Below are 16860 nucleotides of genomic sequence, written 5' to 3' on the forward strand. Positions count from 1 at the left end.
TAAAATGGGTACTCTAAGGAAGGATCAGAGGTGTATATACTCACTTTGTCATAAAAGAAAGATGGACGGGGCAGTGCTGTGTCTCTTCACAGTGCCACAACCTATTGTGTGCAGGTTTGTATTGGCCTGCTGATAGCATCCATCACATAACAGAGAAATAATGCCAAGAATCAAGCACTGCTTGGCACTTGACCAATCTTTTATTTTTTTCCTGGAAATGCATTTGAAATTTGCCCAAAGGTAGTGAATCTTTTTATGGGAACTATGCTTAAAAATAGTATGGTATAGTAAGTGGTATTTTGTTTATATATCCGGTTACCATTTCATTCAACATTAATGTTGAATTAATGTTGCTTCGTCTTTTCTATTTTGGATTATGTTATGATGTATTAGCTTTAGGAACATATGCTACTTTTTAAAAAGATCTATGTAATTTCATGATATTAATTCTTTAATGTTCTGTGCATGATTCTAAGATTGCTAGACTACTTACGTTCTAACTTGATTTTTTACTTCTCTGAAGGTTTGGTATTTTATATAGCTTTCTAAAATTTCCCATAGCAGAATTTTGTCTTTAATCTTATCCATTTCAATTCACCAAAAAGCTTAGTTTTTTTGTAACTTTGAAGAAAAAGTCCCATTTTTCTCCAAGGAATAAGTTGTCTTTTGAAGATTAAAGTGATGATTAAAATCAGTTTTTGGACATATGATAATACTATAATACTATTTTTGGCAGCAGGATGTTACTTAAAGACTTTTATAAATACATTATCTAAGCCATAACTCAAACACAGGAGAAAATGAAGCATGATCTTATAAGATCTTATAAGATTAATGTGAGATTTCCTGAGGGGGCAGTAATTTAGCTCCACCTTCTGATGTGGGCAGCAATACATTTCTGAGAGCTCAGGGGCTTTTCATAGTCTATCTAGAATAAAGGCAAATGATAGTGAGAGAGATTGAGAGAGAAGGGGGGAAAGGGGAAGGAGCTGGGAGGACAAGAGGGAGAGAAGTGAGAGGAAAAGGGAAGGATAGAAAAGGGAAAGAAAAAAGGGTGAATAAATCCTTCTTTCTTCAGAATTGACTATTTGACTTCTATTAAAATCAGTTCTGAAAAAAAAAGTCATAATGTTATGAAAATGAAAGGAAAATTTGGAATCACTTAATATGCTTTGTGTATTAGGTCTTAGAGTAAAGCACATCATTTTAAAGGCAAGCTTGTGAATAAATTTGGTGAAAACTCATTTTCATGGGAAATGGAAGCACTTGATGTTACCTTTAAAGTTGATGACTAGAAATACTACAAGGTGGTTATTTCCGTTTTTTATCAAGCTATTTCTATTTTTCACAACTGTCTCTTTTCAGTTCTTTTATTGATTACAGTGTCTGCTTCTATGATTATTCACCATTGAGCACTTATTACATTGACCTACAAAGCTCCTAAATGCATTTGTAAAGTGTTTGTTCACATAACCTACCCTTCAGAGGAGGAACTGGGTAGTCGTCAATGCTTAGGAGACTACCTAGTGAAAATTAGGTTCTCTGTAAACTTGACTGAGTGAGAGAATGAATGTGCTTGTTGTCAAACCCCCATCTGTCTTCTCTGAGATGAGGTGTGCTTTTCCTTAATTTCCATTTTATATTGGGATTTGTTTAAATTTATTATTGTGTTGCCTGAAAGATGCATATCTAGAGAAGAGCATGACAAAATGATCATTTATGCTCGTTGAAAGTAGTCTCCAACTTCTCTTTTAGTGGAAGTTCTCAGAAACTTAAGGAAGCAGAGGCTCTCAAAAAAAATTTTTAATAGCAAAATTTCCTTTGGTTGCTGAAATGCATAATCCTTAGATACTAATACCCACTGGTAAATTGCTGTGTGGCTGTCACAACTAAATTCAAATAAATCAATTTTAGTTTAGGCACTTGTGCGGTGTTTGTAGGAGAGTGGGTTTGTTTAAGTTTTGCTGAATTCCTTCTTTCTGGTCCCCCAACTCCTGATTGCTAGCACATCCTTGATGCTCCTGGTCTTTATGCCAGGAAGAGTCACCATTTCACCTGACTGGCCCCATAAGAGTGATAAGTTTCCTACTTCTGGTTAGCTCACCCTTGATTACTTTTCAGGACACTCTCCAGAAGCCCCTCTGAGTTGTTACTTTTCATCTCCAGCATCCTGATGGTTCCCTGGCACCCCTTACATCATCAGAATAGCATGGAACCCAACTTGGAAAAGAGTAATCCTTAACACTTCCCTTTGTATATTTCAACTTTCTTCATACTATCTTGGCTTTCTAGTAATAAAAAAATTATAACTTACCTTAAAATAACAATTTTATAGAACATATTTTTAGTCTTGTAAGTCTTCATGTTCAAAAAAGTAGTATGTTCAATACTGCATACTGGACAACCCATTTATAAAAAGAGGACTTCTAAATGATCATGGTAGCCTATACTAGGGGCTAGTGAAATAATCAGGATTTAATAAACTTAGAAAATAATTTATAATAATAGAACATTCAATAGAGAATGTCTTGCCTTTCAACTAACTTAATTTAGCAGATTTTCAAATGGATTCAATTATTATTATTATTATTATTGTAAATTACATGTAATTTAGATCCAAGTTTTGAAAGCAATATGGTCAGGCTTCTATTTTGTTAGATATTACTATGGAATCAGTATGCATTTATTTTGGTGGCTAAGAACAGGAAAAAAAAAAAAGGAAGCACTATTCCAAGCTAATGATAATGGTTATCTTTAGGTGGTAGATTGCTCTCTCTCTCTCAATCTTTCCCCTAAAAAAGATAATCATAGCTTAGAAATAGATTTTCCTATTTATGTGTAAATATTTGTATTTTCTTATTTTTCTTCCAAAATGATTTTTTTTGGTATTTTATAGCATTTTGTACATTGATAGAAAAGTAATTTTTCTTATTTTATCTTTTTAACCATGATATGGTTATTTACAGGGTTCTTTATATTTACTTTGTAGTCACCTACATAGAGATTTCCTATTACTTATAAAATTTTCAATTGATTTATTTGTATCTTATCAGTATAAGATGCTTATTGTACCAAATAATGACAATTTTTACCCATTAGTGTTATCATTCATTGCATTGGTTACATGAGTGGTGATATATTTTTGATACCTTATTTTGATAATTCTTTGTCTCTAAAATCTATATATTTAAAATGCTTATTTTTTTCATTCATTCAACTAACATTTATTTATGTGCTGAGAAAGAGCACTATAAAAATCGAGATAAATGTGTGTGTGTATATATAACTTATGTATCTCTCTATATCATCCATCTCTATCAGTCATATCTGTCTTCCATCTATCATCTGTCATGTAGCAATCTGTCTACCTGTCTATCATCTATATCATCTATCTACTTATCTACCTATGTTTCTATAGCTCTAACTACATATCTATTTGTGAATCTGTCTATCTAATCTGTCATCTATCTTCAGAAAAGGAAAAGTCCTTGAACTCTGCCTACATGTTTCAACTTTGTGTCTATCCTTCAGGCAGTGAAATATTTTGAATCTAACTCCTTGTTGACTCACTTCTCTGCCTCTGGCTTTTCTTGTATCTGCATGGTGCCAGTTCCCAGATTCCCTTTAATCTTGCTGCACCTGCCTATTTTGGTGAGCTACCTCTTACTAGTCCACCCTTTGTATCCTGCTCGCTTGGTCAACCACCTGTTGGTGGTTACTATCCTCTTTGAAGCTGTGTCTGGGCTGTGCATGTTTGCATTAGCTGCTGAATCCAGACCCGCCTCTGCATCTCTAGCATCTGCAGGGTGTCTATTTCCAAGTTTTTCTGAAAATGTTTCACCCCGCCCTTTTACTCCAATTAGTAAATGATCCTAAAGGTTAATGTGTTGAAGGCCTATGCTTTTCTAGAAAGGTGAGTGTGTGTGTGTGCTTGTGTGTGTGTACAAATAAGAATACATGTTACTAGCTATATTTCCAAACTGGTAGGCCTTGAGAAACCACATTTCTTGAAGTGTCTACAATTTAAGAATAGACTACTGACTTCAGTTTCTTTTTTGGATAGCTACTAGTCCTGAAGAAATGACACATTGCTTTATGCCAGTTTTCCCTGGTCTTCTACCTTCTTTAATATTTGGTCCAGCAGTGTTTGCTTGCTCCTTGAAGTAGCAGAGCAGGCAGTAAGTCCAGTCCTTTTAATGCCCCACCTTTATGACTGTGAAGCATTGAGAATGATGAGACTCTGTGTTCTGGTACAGGTTTTCCAGCAAGTCAACTCACCCTATCTTCCGTGGAAAATCACCTGGTTATAAATTAAATGAATAAAAACCTATCGTATCTTGGGGACGGCTCTAGAAGAATATCAAGTATTACTCTTTTTTTTTTTTAAATATTTATTTATTTATACATACCGAACTGGGGTACAGGCCAGAAGTGTAGGGGCAGTGATAGGATTCACCAGAGTGGAGAGCAGAACAGGCAGATCTACTAAGGGGAGCAGCAGGGGAGTCAGGAGAGGTCTGCAGCGCCATGTGGGTCACCTCCTGGGCCAGGGATGGAACTCACACTGACGCAGCTGCGGCTAGCTTGCAGTGCTGCATCCTAACCCGTTGTGCCACCAGGGAGGGCCCTCAAGTGTTATTCTTAATGTTTAAATCATAGATTGTTAGTGTAAAAAATTTAAAGAATAAAATAATGTACTCATTATTAGTTTTAACAAATGTGTGTTGTCATGCTTATATTTTAGAACAATTTGCAAATACATTATAACCTTTGTGGGTGCTATTGACAAATTCCCATTCATGAATTTATATATGAAGGCTATAAGTTGACCCTATATATATATATAAAATAACACACACACATACATATTATGCTCTTAAAATATTATATAAAAGACAGACTGTTAGATCTTGAAATTACTTTTCCATTAAACTTCTATGCTTTAAATCAACTTTATTGGATTTTAATTTACATAAAATAACATACACTTATTGTATATATACTTTAAAAATATTTTCACGAATGAATATCACTCTATTTATGATGTAGAACACTTTCACCCTACCACTGAAAGTGTATCTTTTGCCCACTGCTATCAACTCCTCACATATACCTCACAGTGGAGAATTATTAATTTGATTTCCATAGGTTATGCAATGCATTACTTTAATGAATAGATTGGTTTCATATAAATTAATGCCAATAGCATGCACTTCTTATTCTCTGTCTTTTTTTACTCACCATAATATCTTTGAAGATTGTCCTTGTTCTTGTATTCTTCTATTTTATTGTCAGGTTGCATTTCATTATCCAAATATACCACAACTTTTTACTTATATTGGTGGGTACATATTGTTGGCTGTTGTGAATAAAAACTGATAAGAAATTAACTCATTCAAATCCTCTCATGAAATATATTTTAATTACTCTTGTGTAAATGACAAGAAGTGATGATACTCAGTAAAAAGTCAGTATGGGAGGTTCGACTTTATAAGAGATTGCCATTTTTTCCCAAATGATTGTGCCATAAAGCTGCCAGTTCTATTTGCTCCAAATTCTTACCGAAATGACTGCATATTTCCTGTCATTTAAATTTTACTCATTCTCTTGGCATGCCTAGCTCATTATGATGTTAATTTGCATCTTCTTGATGACTAATGCTGTTGAGCACTTTTTCACATGTTGGTCATGTGTGTGTGTGTGTGTTTGTGTATGACTCTAATTATAGAGGGTTTTTAATGCAAGTCCAGACTACATGTAATATATTTACTTGTCCTGGGACTTTATCTTATCATGTATATTATAAATATTTCCCCAATTCATGACTGACATTTTATTTTCTTAATAGTGTCATTTGATGAGCAAAAAGTTATATATTAATAATATGCCATAATCAATTTTTTTGTATTTCATTGTTTATGCTCTAAAAATTCTTTTCCTATCTTAAGATCATGAGAATTTTTGCTTAGCTTTTTTCTTTAAACTTTATAGTTTTAGCTATTTTTATCTGTGTTTCATTTTAAGTTAATTTTTATATTTGTTATTTGAGCTTTGAGGTGAAACTTTTTTTTTTCCCAAATGGATCTCCAGTTGTTCCAATCCTATTTATTAGAAAGACTATTTTTCCCAACTCTAACTTGCTACCTTTGTTGAAAAGCAAGTCAGCTATGAATGAACTTATTTTTTACTTTCTATTTTTTTAATGAGTCTAACTTTTAATTTTTTTTATGAGTCTATATTCCTACAGTGTAAATAACGCAATTTGTTATAATATTTTTTTTTGTTTGTTTTATATAACTCCCCTGTAAATTATAAAATCAACTTACTGATTTCTAGGAAAAACTCATGGGCTTACAATTGGTATTCCATTGAATGGACAGATCAATATAATTTTAACAATTTGAGTTTTTGAGTTCATGGACACGTACTTAAAACTCTGAGTTTTCTTTCATTTTTCTCATCATTGTAGTCTAGTAGATAGATGTGGCACACATTTTATTAAATTTAATCTTAGACATTCATGTTTATGAATGTACCATTAATGGTATACTTTCATGTTTATGAATGTATCATTAATGGTATACTTAATTACAATTTCTAGTTGTTTGTAGATTTTTGTATTTTTGTAACTTGATCTTTCTTGTATACTGTCAACTTTCAAAAACTACTTACACTTAGCAGGTTTGTGTTGTATTTCTCAGAATTTCTTCATGCATTATTATACCCTCTACTCATACCAACTGTTTTATTTCTTCCTTTAGAAATATTAGTTCTTATATTTCCTTTTCTTGCCTTATTGTAATAAGTAGGAACACCAGTACAATGCTGAATAGAAGTTGTAAAAGTGGGAATCTGTGCCTTTTTCTTGGTGCTAGGTGAAGAAGTCCTGCAATATATAACACTAAGAAAGATATTTAGTTACTTTTGTAGTCACCCTTTAACTGGTTTAGGAGCTACTTTAAACACTTCAAATATGTCATTATTATCTGTTGACTTGCCTTGTTGCTGAATAGGAATAGATGCCAGTATATTTACTTACCTTTATGCCCCTGAATAAGTCTCTGCTTACTTTGTTGACTTTGAAATTTTTAAATTTATCATTGCTTTTCCTAATGTGGTTTTGATATGCATTTCCAACCCTTTTGAGCACCACAATTAAAATCTCCATTTTATCTGTGATATGGACTATGCAGATCTTAAAAAGTTTTTGTAAGGATTAATTAAGATGATAGATACAGTATTCTTAAAGGTTCACAATTTACTAAAATGACTTCCCACTCCAAGGATACTTCCACTACAAACTGAAATGATTTGTAAATTTATATACATAATTTTGCATGAAGGGAGAATAATGTTGTTTGTTAACTTCTGTTCAATTACAATTTTATTTTCAAATGACTGTTTTTGGAGATATTGATTCAAAATTTCCAACTGAAATGACTGAAAGGGAAATTTTCCTGGAGATTTTTGCAAATCACATTTTATATTACTTGTATACAAGTCTATTCATTTTAGTTCAAAAAGTCTTTAAGGATGCTCTTAATCATTCATGAAAGTATGGTTTTATTTTACAGAAGTCAATATAACTGTCATAACTTTCAATCTGTGTGTGAAATAGATGTACATATATGTCATTGATATCACAACAATATACTCCTACAATTTACTACATTATTTTAATGATAAACATTACACAGGATCAGTCTGGATAAAAGAGTACCTTAACTTTGTAGAGTTCCTTGTATTTTTGGAAAAGTGGTGATATGTGTGATCTAATCTATCCTCAGAACAACTTCATGATCTGCTAGTCACATGAATTCTGATAAAACAGAGACCATCTGGATATTTATGAAGTCATTTACCATAAATTATTACATTTCTTAAGAAGGCAACTATTTTGTCAAGATGATCATCTATAAACTTTTTTCCTGTTTTTTAAAATACTTTTTACTGTCACTCAGTTTAAGATTTTAGATCATTTAATATTCTAGATGCCATCAAAAAACTCACTGTGAATTTTCTAAAAGTTGGCCTATGAAAATGGACTTATCACATTAATCCTGTGACTTATAAAATACTTTGCTGAAATTCCAGTTTTAAAATCTAGTGTGTGGTGCCAGATGTGAAGAGTGAACCCCCATCTCCTTTACAAAAAGGACAAGGTTTAATTAGTTTTTTTTTTTTGCAAACGACGACTTATTATACTTTTCACCTATAAACTGAAAGAAGAACGTGTTTTAAAGTAGGATGAAAGTAGAGGTGATGCCCACAGCTGCTTTCGTCTCTGGCAAACCATTCTGAGAGGCTCCAGTTTCATTTGGTTCAGATGAAACACATGTTGCTCATTTATTGTACATGTGCCTCAACATATTTTGACAAATCTGATCTAAAAATGTTACAGATGTTCCTCATTATTTTAATTTGCACTTAGTAGCCACCTACAGAACTTGGCTATACACTAACCCTCTCACAATACAACTAAGAGAAATGTTAACTATCAGTTAAACATGAGGTTCAACTCAATTTTAGTTTCAGTTTTGTGATTTTGCCCAGAGCTATACATGAGAGCTATACATACACGTATTTCACAGGTGCTTTTGTTACATTTTTTTCTGATAATGAAACCAAATGTTTCAAATGATTTCAGGTAGATGTGAGACTATTCTGATGCTGAGTAGTCTTTCTAAGAGATTTGTTTTTCACTGTAGGGCTAGAGATTGGACAGCAGTACTATGATTTGAGTATTTAGTAGAAATGAAGAATTTCGGATCTTGCCCTAGAGCTGAAGCAGATTCTGCATTTTAACACAGTCCCTAGATGATTTGTATATATATTAGTTTATAAACACTGTTTAAGTGGTCTCCTGTTAAAACTCTGCTTCATACATATACATTTGCATATAATGTAGGTAAAAGCTGAAACTATGTTCTCTGCATCTTTTTTATACGATAGAAAATGGATTGGTCTGAAGATTGAACTTATTTCCTTATCAAATGCATTAAGAATTACCTCAGCATGCTCTCCATAAATTTTCATCTGCCTTCCATGAACATAAAACATAGTACTGGTTGCCACACATTTTCAGTGGCTAAAATGTACAGATCTAACGCCAAGTTGAATCTTCTAGAGTTTCTGATGGTTTTCTGTAATTTTCTATAGTGTAAACTTGTTGGCTGGAACAACACTTGATCTGCCTTACCATGAAAAAATAGGAAGCAGGACAGCTTGTGTGATTTAATTTTTTGGATAATAAATTCCATTTTAAAATTACTGATCATCAATAGTACCTTGGTAAATGAGTGTATTGTTATATATATTTGTGTGTTTATGTATATATTGTTTTTTACATTATATGCTTTACTATAATAAGATAATATCAATTATAATACATGATATAAAATTAAAATTGTATTTATAATGTCAGAAGATATGCTTCATCTTACTATACTATAGAAAGTTTTATTAACTGTTATTTTACTTTATAACCTTTAAGTAAAGTCTTGATAAAATAATTTCATGTAGTTCCAAACTTCATACAGTGTCACTACCAAAATGAAGGATGAGATATTTTCCTTTAAAAAAATTCTCTGATGTCCTACAACCTGGTTAATTTCTTGTGCTTAAAGTTCCAAAAAAATACACTCCTTTATAATCAACCAGAGGAAATGAAATAAAGACCCATTTTATGTAATGTATTTAGAAGTTTCTGTTGGCACCATAGCAACTATCACTGTTTACAACTAGTAACATATCGTGTTTTTTATTACTATTTTATACATTTCTGCTGAAGAAACACTTCAAAACTTTTAACAATCGGTTAAAATATATATATATATATATACATACATATTTAAAACAGACAAATAACCTGGTACATTGACCTATGTATTTAAATACACAATATAGTGATACATCTGTCTGAAAATGCATATATGTAGACAGGCTAGAAAAGACTCTCTATCGCTTCATATGAGCAATTGCACTGTTTAACTTTTCTTTTCCTTTTTTTCAAAGTAAAGATCACAATGCAATTTAAATAGCCCTAAGTGTCCCCCAAGAGCTACTGTGTGTTGTATAAAGGCTAAGTAATCCCCGCAGTGTCAGGGGGTTACTGTTCAGCTGTTCAAGATCATGAGATGATATCTCAGCACTCATAAAACAGAGGATTCAAAACCCAGAGGCATACATGGAAGTACAGATCATGATGACAGTTCTGGAAGTTTTCCACAAGAAACGTCAACACCGTGGAGGCCAAAATAACACTACTGAATAAACATTTACAACTTTTGTTCACTGTTAAGTCTAATACGTAGGGAAAATTCACAATGAAATATGAGCGCTATATAATAAGAATTTTGTATTTGGCTCATTCCAAACAAAAAGGGAGATTTAAAAAATGTCTGGGATATCTTTTCTGGAACATTTTACATACTTAATATGTATTCTGTATAAATCAAATAACTCTCCTGAATGAACTCTTTTCTAGAATTATTCATTATATGTCAACCCATTTAGGAAGGCACAGTAACAGAAACATAACAATTTCTTTAAAGTTGTACATCTCAATTCAGAAGAATGAGGGGATGATTTTGGCCCCTGGGCTTTGAAAATATCTTCCAGTTGTAATCTTCAGTTTGAATATTTACATAGTAGTTTCTTCCCACTCAAGTTCAACATCACCTAGAACATAAAATAACATGTCACAGGAGAGAAGTAAAATTAACAGTTGAAAAGGTTTCAGAATTTCATGACAAGAATATAGTGGAGATGGAAAGGCTACTATTCCTACATGAAGAGAGAAATGAAAAAAAATTGAATGGTGCATTAAGCAAGCTTCTAAGACACTTTCAGCATATAGTTAAGGCTAAATATATATATATATATATATATATATCTCTCTCTCTCTATATATATATATCTATATCTATCTATCTATATATATATATAGTTAAGGCATAAATTAAGGCTATTGTTGTAGGTGAAAAACTAGTACATCGGGTAGACATTGCTCTGTTTACCTTCCATGGCATCCAAAGAGTCCATCTTCTGAAGTGCTGAGTAGTTAACAAAACAGATGGGCTGATTATGATTATTTCCTTTACATGATAAGAGATCCAGAATGCACTGGTGTAAAAAGATATACTGTGCCTAGACACCAAAAAAAAAAAAAGTGATCCCATGAATCAATGAGATGAAATTATTGTTTTGATGAAAAGGCTATAATGTTACAGTGAAAGTAATACTGAATTCAACAGATTTCAATAGCTAAATTAGAGCCACAGAATTTACCAAGTGATTTTCTACCATTTCAAACATAAGTTTTTCTAAATTTCTGTGGATACTTGTATCTTCAAGCTTTTTTTCCCCCTCATCATTAAGCACTAATTATTATTTTTTTTGCTGTGATTAAATAAAAGTTGTAAATTAGACTACTTACATTTGTCTATGAGTTTCCTTTCCTGTTAGGTCTAAATTAATTTTTCTTATAAATAATGCCATTGTTAGACTAACTGCTGAAATACAGATACACAACTGACTTTTGAAATCTTTGAGTGAGCACATTACACACCATCAGCGCATATAAAATCTGCTTCACAATTCTATTAATGATCTGATATTTGGCCAACTGAATGTGAAGTGTTTGGTAGTTGCTCATTAAAACAGCCAAACATCTAGGCACTGGAGAAGGACTCAAAGCTTCATCTGAAAATCTGAGCTAAATTCAGTGTCATATGGGTTAAGTTTATTCAATATAATCCAATAACCTGCTAGCATTTCTGAGTTTGGGAAAATCACCCTCATTCATACATAGGAAACTTACCTAGTATTAAAGGAATATTACTGATTGTTTAAGACACACACACACACAAACAAGCTGACAATTGATTAAACAGAACATGCTTAAGGTGACCATATTCATATGCATTGTTGCTATGGCTCAAAAATTTTTTGAAACTACTTGATTAAAATTGTCTTCAGAAATTGTTAGTTTTTACTAGGAATATCTAGTTCTATATGAATTGCCAAATTGTTTCCAAGATATCCCATCACTGTAATGTCAGTTTCATGAGGGCAGTACTCAGTTGTGTTCACGGATATAGTCCCATAGCCTGTAATAGTGTCTGACACGTAGTTGTTGTGTAATAAATACTTGTTGACTTACTCTTAATTCTCCCACTAGCCAATCTTTACCATTTAAGGACAGATTTCATTTGGAGTACATTCAGAAGTCAAAAAGGGTCAAGTTTTGTTAAGTGAGGCGGATGATCAAGTTACTTAGCTCAATTTTGGTGAGGTACGAAGTGTTGTTTTATAATTAAAAAAAAAAATACAATTGTTAGTCAATTATCTTTCAAAATGATTCCAGAAGAGTTTCTCAAATATACATCACATAAGGAATAACATTACTGGCAGAAATATATCGATACAATAAAATTTCTTTGTCAACAATAATCACTTAAATGTATGAATTCTGGTATCCTTTTTTCAAAAATATCACATTTGCATTTGAAGTCACAATTGGTATGTGAAGCGTCTGACTTCTGTGAAGATCTCATTTTCTCCAGTGGAAAGAATGATGGGTGTAAATTCTGCCAGCAGGACAGGCTCAGCTCCACAGGGCAGCACTACATTTTCCAAGATCCCTCTGCCACGGTGTATTATTACCAAAGAGACAGTGAAGAGTTCCATCCAAGTTCTTACCCAGGTAGTCATGTTACCTCCTTAGGAAGTACACTTTGCCAATATTCAGTGTACTGACATGGGGGAATTGTAAAAGCTATCAGTCTTACCAGATACAGTTTTGTATGTAAAGTTTCTGCCACAGCCGAGCCACCCAAATATATTAGTTTTATTTTTCTTTCCACCACAAGAGTTCACAATCAGTACATTTCCAGGAGAATCATTCAAATTAAATTTGTTTGGGGCTTCAGTGTTATATCAGAATATACCTCACTACAGAGAACTAACTCTGGAACTAACTCTTTCTAATCCCCTGGGACTGAGATGAATTGTTTTGTCTTGAGTCTGTTTGTTTTGGTGGACAGTGAGGAACACAAAGCTCTCTCCTACCATTCTGGACCAAGCTCCGGTTGATAGACTTTAGCAGGTTTCTACTTCCGCCCCCTCTGTCCATGGCTACTGCACTATGTGCTGAACATGAGCTTGCGTCATGAAAATTGGAATGATTCCCAATTACAATAGTACAAGAAACCACTCTTGTGCAATGGTCACGCTGGTTGTTTAAAAATGCATAATTGTTTTAGTTAGACAGGCTTGGGTTTGTATCCTGACACTGACCTTATTAATATTACCAACTTAGGATATCATTTAACTACTTGGAACATCAGCTTCCCTGTGTATAAAGCAGAGTCAATAACATGATTGTTGGTTAATTGTATTGATCCTGCTGTACATGTACAGGATTAAATGACAATTAAATAAGATAACATATGTAAAGGAAATAGTAAAGCATTTGGAACTCACTAGATCCACAATAGAGTGATTTTAGTCTCCTTACTTCCAATTGTATTGTGTGATTTTATTAATGATAAAGAAATCTATATATTTTATAAGTATCTTTGCCTCTGAACCAAAATGATAAATACCCTCAGGCAATTAGCTGATAATATGCCATAAAAATCCTTACTAGTAAATAAAATGCAGTAGGGATAAGTATGGATAAGTATAATAGATAGAACCCTGTAACAGTCAACATATAAAATATTTCCAGTTATAATTTTTTAGCATTTTTGTTAAGAATTTATGATTAATTTCTTAAGCTTCCCAAACTTGCTAAATTAAATGCTAAAGAAAAATCAATGTTAAGATTGTCAAAATCAGTAAAAAGGAATCCGAAAGTGAAGATTAATAGCCAGTAACAAAGGTGAACAAAGTGAGGTATGTGGGGCTTTAATTCTGTTATAATCTCTATCAGCTACCTATTCCAAAACTCCCAAATAGGACTATAATGTAGGAAAAAAGAGTGCTATCTAAGTTCAGTTGGCCTGTATTCAACTAGATCATCACCACTGAGTTCCTTTCAGTTAGAAAGTTAGAAATTCTAGAGCGGATATTACACACAGATTTAAACCTCTTACCAAGTTCTGGACCATGCACATTCTTTCACTTCTCAGCTCGGCTACTAGTCCATATATGTCCACAAAATCATGGTCATTTATATGTTGTGTTAAGTGGTCCAGGGCAATGAAGACACCAGTTCGCCCAACTCCAGCACTGCAAGAAGAATGAAATTACATGAAAAAGCTTTTCATGTTGATGATGAAGCAAACAAGCTATGCTAGCAATAAGTTCTAGATAATTTCTTTTCTTATTTGGCATAGGTTTTCCTTGGATTTATATTGTTATCAAAAGTGATTAGTCAGGGAAATGTCATTAATACTCATAGCAAATATTTGAACTTTTAAAAACCAATTGAACTTTTAACACTTTATAATGTATAGTTGGAGATGTATAGAAAATTTATAAATTGTTAAAAATTCTCAACACCAGAAATTTTGTTATGAACATATTTTGTTTATTAGAAATACCAATTATAAATTATTTAACCGTATAGCATTTCCTATGCATTAGACTTGAAAGTCCCTCATTTCTTTTTAACTTTCTTCCCTTCAATTTTTATTTATTTTCTATGGATAGTAAAAATGGAAAGCTATTTCCTTTTAAGAAATGAATTTCCAAGGACAATTGTTATCAACTTACAATATAAAAACTGTTAACCTGACAAGATTTACTCAGAATTCCCATTTGAAAGATGGTATGTAGTTGTTCAAATAGTTAATATAGAAGTTATTCTGATAAAGAGTGGGGAAACTCAATCTTATAATTGCTACTTTGAACAACAAAAATTGGCATTTTTGTAAGTGAGAAACAGATGTTGGCAATTTCCTGTGATTTGACATAAGAAATAGTGAGCATTAAACAGAATCCTAATCTGGTAAAACACATACACATACAACCTAACAGAGTAAACTCTTTACATCATTCAAAATATTTAGAGTGTACGCACTCTCCTACACATTTGGGGTAGAGAAGTGAACAATACAAAGTATCTGCATTAATGAAACTTACATTCTAGAGAGCAGAGAGGTACACATATAAATAGCCATAGTAATAGTATCACGAAGAAAGATAAATCAGTGTAAGGTTTTAGGAGTCATTTGGGAAAGGAACTCTTCAGCTGGAGGGGGCAACAGAACAGGTCTGTTGTGCTCTTCAAAGCAGAGCAAGGGAACTGGAGTAAGGAAAATGCAATGGATTGCTGATGTGAAGCATGGCAGGTTGTCTGTGGGATACAAGCAGAAGTGAGGTGACAATAGGGTTTCTGGCTCAAGCAGCTTAGTTTGTTATTTACCAAAATGGGATAATGAGGAAAAGCCAGAGATTGAATCATCTGTTCTGTTTCCAACATATTCAATTTTCAGAATTTTTGTGGTTAGTCAGATTGTCATATTGAATTACAAATTGTATAAATCTAAGAGGTAAAAAGTTGAGGATGGAGCTAAAAATTTATTAGTTCTAAAATTATCCTTAAAAGTGATTATAAATATAAGCATAACTTTTTCTAATTTCTTTTATCCATTTAAACAATGAAGGAGAAGATTTTAATCCTTTTAAACATCAAGGGAGAGGTTGCCTTCTATTTTTAATGAACTTTAGTGTCAGTGGCATTGTATATGCAAGATACAAAGAAGCTAAAGGCAACTACTATTCATTAAAGATTTTAATCTTCAATGGTGCCAACTTAAAATGAATCACTGACTTTAGAAGCATATTGTTATACTATTTATACTATATGCTAGCTCTTAAAAATTTTATGACATGGAGGAAATGAAACTGGAGTTTTCTTAGCTGGAAATTAAGAATAGGACTTTTTTATTTTATTCCATATGCTTTCTAAGAAGAAGCACTGTTCAGATATTTTATAATGAGGAAGCTTTTATATACTTCTCTAGTAATTAAAGCAAAATATACCTGGAAAATATAAAATCATTAAGCTAATTTTGAGATCTTCCTTTAAATAAAAGTAAAAACTTGGATGAATGAATATTTTCTTGCATATTCAACCATATTAAGAGTGTATATTCACATCAGAAAAAATATCATTTGCCTAAATGTTGGAATTATTATAGTTAAGATAATATTTATCAATGTGATTACATTACTTAAATTTTTATTATAGTAAAAGATATAGCTTTTGGAATTTAAACATATACAAGTGCACAATTCAGTGGCCAAAGCACATTCACAATGTGGAACCATCATCATTAGTTGTTGAAGAATTTTCCATCATCCCAAACAGAAACTCTATACCCAATAAGTAATAATTCGTCACATCCCTGTACCCAAGCCTTTGGTAACCACAATTCTGCTTTCTGTTCCTATGAGTTTATTCTAGGTAGCTCATATAAACTGATTTATAAAACAGTACATTATCACCAACTTTTACTCTATTTTACAACTCCAGTTGTTGAAAAAACACAAATTGACACTGATTTAGATATATCATGTTAGAAAACATAAATCATTTCAGTATATCCAGAAAAACTGAAGTCTAAACAACTCTTGAGTTTTATCTTTAAGAGTATTAAATAGCAATGAAAATAGTGATGGAGAAAAATTTCAATTTATAATCATATTTATTAACCATTTTCAATTGAAATAATAAAGATCAGGTATTTATTCATAAACATCATAAATTTATATAGATAAATCTCTATAACTAACTACAACTTAAAAACATTAAGTATTTGAGAGATATAATCCAGTCAAGATAGCATGTAAAGTCCTAAACATATATATATATATATATATATATAGAGTCAATAACATGATTGTTGG

General features: G+C 32.2%; 1 protein-coding gene across 1 annotated transcript in view; it reads right to left on the reverse strand.

The window, feature by feature from the left end:
• Positions 1-9478: 9478 nt before the first annotated feature.
• The window catches only part of PTPRQ (protein tyrosine phosphatase, receptor type, Q), a 156842-nt gene continuing 149460 nt past the window's right edge, over positions 9479-16860 (reverse strand). Inside the window, exons 43-45 of the mRNA XM_004675857.1 lie at positions 14100-14235; positions 11019-11148; positions 9479-10680 (exon numbers count right to left, since the gene is read on the reverse strand). Coding sequence (XP_004675914.1) covers positions 10643-10680; positions 11019-11148; positions 14100-14235 — 304 coding nt within the window. The 3' untranslated portion in view covers positions 9479-10642. The remainder of the gene's footprint in view (positions 10681-11018; positions 11149-14099; positions 14236-16860) is intronic.

The sequence above is a fragment of the Condylura cristata genome, unplaced genomic scaffold (assembly GCF_000260355.1).
Source record: "Condylura cristata isolate star-nosed mole 26May11 unplaced genomic scaffold, ConCri1.0 scaffold00004, whole genome shotgun sequence".
Lineage (NCBI taxonomy): Eukaryota > Metazoa > Chordata > Mammalia > Eulipotyphla > Talpidae > Condylura > Condylura cristata.